Source organism: Gastrolobium bilobum, unplaced genomic scaffold (genome assembly GCF_033153095.1).
Source record: "Gastrolobium bilobum isolate Gb01-03AN ecotype WA unplaced genomic scaffold, APGP_CSIRO_Gbil_v1 utg34197, whole genome shotgun sequence".
Lineage (NCBI taxonomy): Eukaryota > Viridiplantae > Streptophyta > Magnoliopsida > Fabales > Fabaceae > Gastrolobium > Gastrolobium bilobum.
In genome coordinates this window covers 11,224-14,540 of record NW_026897668.1, presented here as the reverse complement: position 1 = coordinate 14,540, position 3,317 = coordinate 11,224, and the positions used below count along the sequence as shown (strand labels likewise).

The 3,317-nt window shown below is 32.6% G+C and overlaps 1 protein-coding gene across 1 annotated transcript; it reads left to right on the top strand.

The window, feature by feature from the left end:
* The first annotated feature begins 1,145 nt into the window (after positions 1–1,145).
* Positions 1,146–2,966, top strand: LOC133309141 (heavy metal-associated isoprenylated plant protein 22-like). The gene is made up of 3 exons (XM_061509880.1): positions 1,146–1,364; positions 1,461–1,536; positions 2,289–2,966. Exons 1-3 carry the CDS (start codon positions 1,293–1,295, stop codon positions 2,579–2,581), a joined length of 441 nt encoding a protein of 146 aa, XP_061365864.1. The 5' UTR covers positions 1,146–1,292; the 3' UTR covers positions 2,582–2,966.
* Positions 2,967–3,317: the final 351 nt, after the last annotated feature.

Genomic DNA, 3,317 nt, shown 5'->3' with positions numbered 1-3,317 from the left:
AAAAATTTTAATTTCTCGAAAATCCAAAAAAAATTCCTGTACCAACCCCTTATTATTCTCACAGAGTGCAGCTTGTCATCCTGTCCACATTTATCAAATTGAGTTTATTATTAATTTCTTATCATATAATAAAATGTTTGAAGGGGTTTGGATAGAACTGTAGAGGATCGTCATCTGAGTTTCAAATATAAAATTTTCAAATTAAAATAATTTTTTTATAACGACAAGTGAATCCTTTTACGTTAATCACAAGAAAAATCGTACAACATTGACCGCCATAGGAAAATCTCAGCCTGTGCGACTCACTAATTGGAAGAAATATAGAAATGAATCCTATCATGTATAATTTAACATGGTTATGTAACGTGAGAGGATTTTAATCATTAATAATTAAATCAATGATGATGATTATGTAATTTTTTATTCCTATTCTTATATTTTTTCTCTTTTCTTTCTTATCACCATTAACTCACCTATATATAATTATGATTATTCCAATTGACATGGTTATATTAATTAGCGCAGAAGAGAATCTACTCCAAAAATATATATATGATTTCTTTCTGACTCGTTTTCATTATGTAGCCGTTATTAGACATGATACTGGTATTATAATTGATAATAGATATTAATGATACTAATGCTTATGTTGACATATATGACACATAATATAAGATTAACTTATAAGACTAGTCTCACATTCAATTTTAGTTGTTGATTTCATTTGTAACAATCACTCAATTTAACAGAATTCGCGCGCTCTGAAGTTAATTAAATCAATGTGATACAGATATTCCGAGTCAGATGCATATCATTGAGAAGAAAAATCAGAAGAGAATTAGAAGTTGAAAGAAAGTCTACAACAGTCGACGTTTCTTTGAGTAAAAGAAAAGAAACCAGCTGCTAGACTATGGGTGGATAATAAATATTTTACCCTTATCATTCTCAAATAATTAACTCTATAGATTCAATAATTTTGTATATTGGTCTCAAGTGGCTGGTGCTCAAACCCTCCAGTTGTCTCATGATATTTGGAGTGAGAGACATGATTAGAGCGACAAAAGTCATTATCTAAGCATTATTTTATATTAAATTTTAGCCAACTTTGTGGATATATATTAAGGACGCTTCTTCCCTTGTAAACGTATAATTTGGTACCCCAAAGACCAAAGTAGTGTCCTATAGCCCCATTACTCCCTCTCTCTGTCAAGTACTCTGCTCTATATCTTCTTTATACCCCTTTGTCTGTTAAGTACTCCGTTCTGTTCTCTGCTCAAAAAAGAACCAAGAAAATGGGTGCTCTTGATTTCCTTTCAGATTACTTCTCAGTTTCCACCCCAAAAAAGAAACGCAAACCAATGCAGGTTTTCATGAGCTCCTATCCCATTTATGTATGTGTCTTTAACGGTGGGCTTAGTCTCAAGCAAATTCTGATTTTCTTTTTCTCCTTTGTTTTATAGACAGTTGAAATCAAAGTGAAAATGGACTGTGATGGCTGTGAAAGAAGAGTTCGGAATTCTGTTTCCAACATGAAAGGTTCATACCTCTTTCTTTCTTACTCTCTCATATTTCTGTCTACAGGAGTTCCTTGTCAACTTTTTCATTCATGAGAACTAAATATGGTGGTTATTATGTATGTGATAAACAACATGTCCATACATCACACGGCTTCATGATTTTTCAAGCAAAAAATAGAAGAAACCTTTCCTATTTTCATCTTCCATACTTCGTAGTTCAAAGTAAACTTTTATGGCTTGTAGGAAATTAAGTTGGAAGTCCTTTGAAATATGCTTTCACTTTGAAGCTATGAATAGCTTTGACATGATATTTAATTTCTTCCTCTCTCAATACAATTTTTTTTTTTTTTTTTTAACTACTAGTTCTGCACTTTTGTATTTCTCTTCTTAACTCAAACGACATAATTTTTTGATAGTTTGCTAATTAATTTGCTCTAGCTACGAGAATATAAGTTGTGTTGAGATATATAAAATCATTAATGTAGTCTCACCAACAGTTAAGCTTTTGAGTTAAATTAGTTCTTTAATAGTATCAGAGTCGCGTGTCCCGGGTTCGATCCTCGTCGTCCCTCATTTTCTTTCAAGTGGAATTTCTTTGTTCACACAGGTAGGTGGGACTGTGCATTGTCCACCTTCAAATCCAGTGAGCTCTCATGTGAGGGGACGTGTTGAGATATATAAAACTATTAATGTAGTCTCACCTAACAACTTAAACTTTTGGGTTGAATTGATTTTTTACAAGTTGAACTAAAACATTTTAGAACAATCCAGGTGTGAAGGAAGTAGAGGTGAATAGAAAGCAAAGCAAGGTAACAGTGACTGGTTACGTGGATAGAAACAAGGTCCTAAAGAAAGTGAAGAGCACAGGAAAGAGAGCAGAGTTTTGGCCATATATTCAATATAACTTGGTGGCATATCCTTATGTTGCGCAGGCATATGACAAGAAGGCACCCTCTGGATATGTGAAAAACGCTGACCAAGCACTCCCCAACCCAAATTCAGAGGATGAGAAGCTCACCTCTCTCTTCAGTGATGATAATCCTAATGCATGTTCAATCATGTAAGGCTCTAGAAATCCACTAGATCAAGGGCTTGCAATTTCATACTTAAGCTGTGCCTTCCCTTAACGACTAGGAACCAAGTTCTGCTAATGGCTTAGAATACAAGTTAGGAGAATAGAAGTGGGAAATTTATGTTTGTGTTTACGTGGGCGATCGTTGTGATAGTTATGTTTAATTATTCACCACTGTTGTTCTTCATGATGACCACCCTGTACAGACGACTTTTTTATATTTATGCACCAGGGTTTTTAGCATATGTACCGAGTTTAAACCTTATAATTAATTAAAGCCACTAGGATTTGAACAATTGTGAGTAGTTTAGATAGTTTGTATTAGGTTATGTGTATAAAAAGAACCTTATGCTTAATTGGGAATAATATAAGTCGTTGATGCTATAATATTTCTTATGGACTTCTATTTTTTCGTGTCACATGAAATAATATCTCTTATACTATAGACACAATAAATGATGAGATCCATTATTTGTTAAAAAAAATAATACGAATTTCGATACTTCACAACCACACGATAAAATAATTTCATAGGTATAAGTACAGCTTATATCTGGCACCCCTAAAGAATAGGTACGGATAAAGATCAAAAGTTCATGGTAGAAAGTATTTTTAGTTAATATTTTTACATTATTTTTGTATTTTTATTAAAAAATAAAGTAGAGAAAAAGTTTTTTAACATATGGTTTTTCTATTCTCTAAGAAAGAAGTAATGTGAAAATGATATG

What these genes read in the sequence shown, in the direction of transcription:
- LOC133309141 (XM_061509880.1), top strand. Translation starts at nt 1,293, where the DNA reads ATGGGTGCTCTTGATTTCCTTTCAGATTACTTCTCAGTTTCCACCCCA. An exon ending in AGAAACGCAAACCAATGCAG is followed by an intron (nt 1,365 to 1,460) that starts GTTTTCATGAGC and finishes TTTGTTTTATAG; the next exon opens with ACAGTTGAAATCAAAGTGAA. An exon ending in TTCTGTTTCCAACATGAAAG is followed by an intron (nt 1,537 to 2,288) that starts GTTCATACCTCT and finishes AGAACAATCCAG; the next exon opens with GTGTGAAGGAAGTAGAGGTG.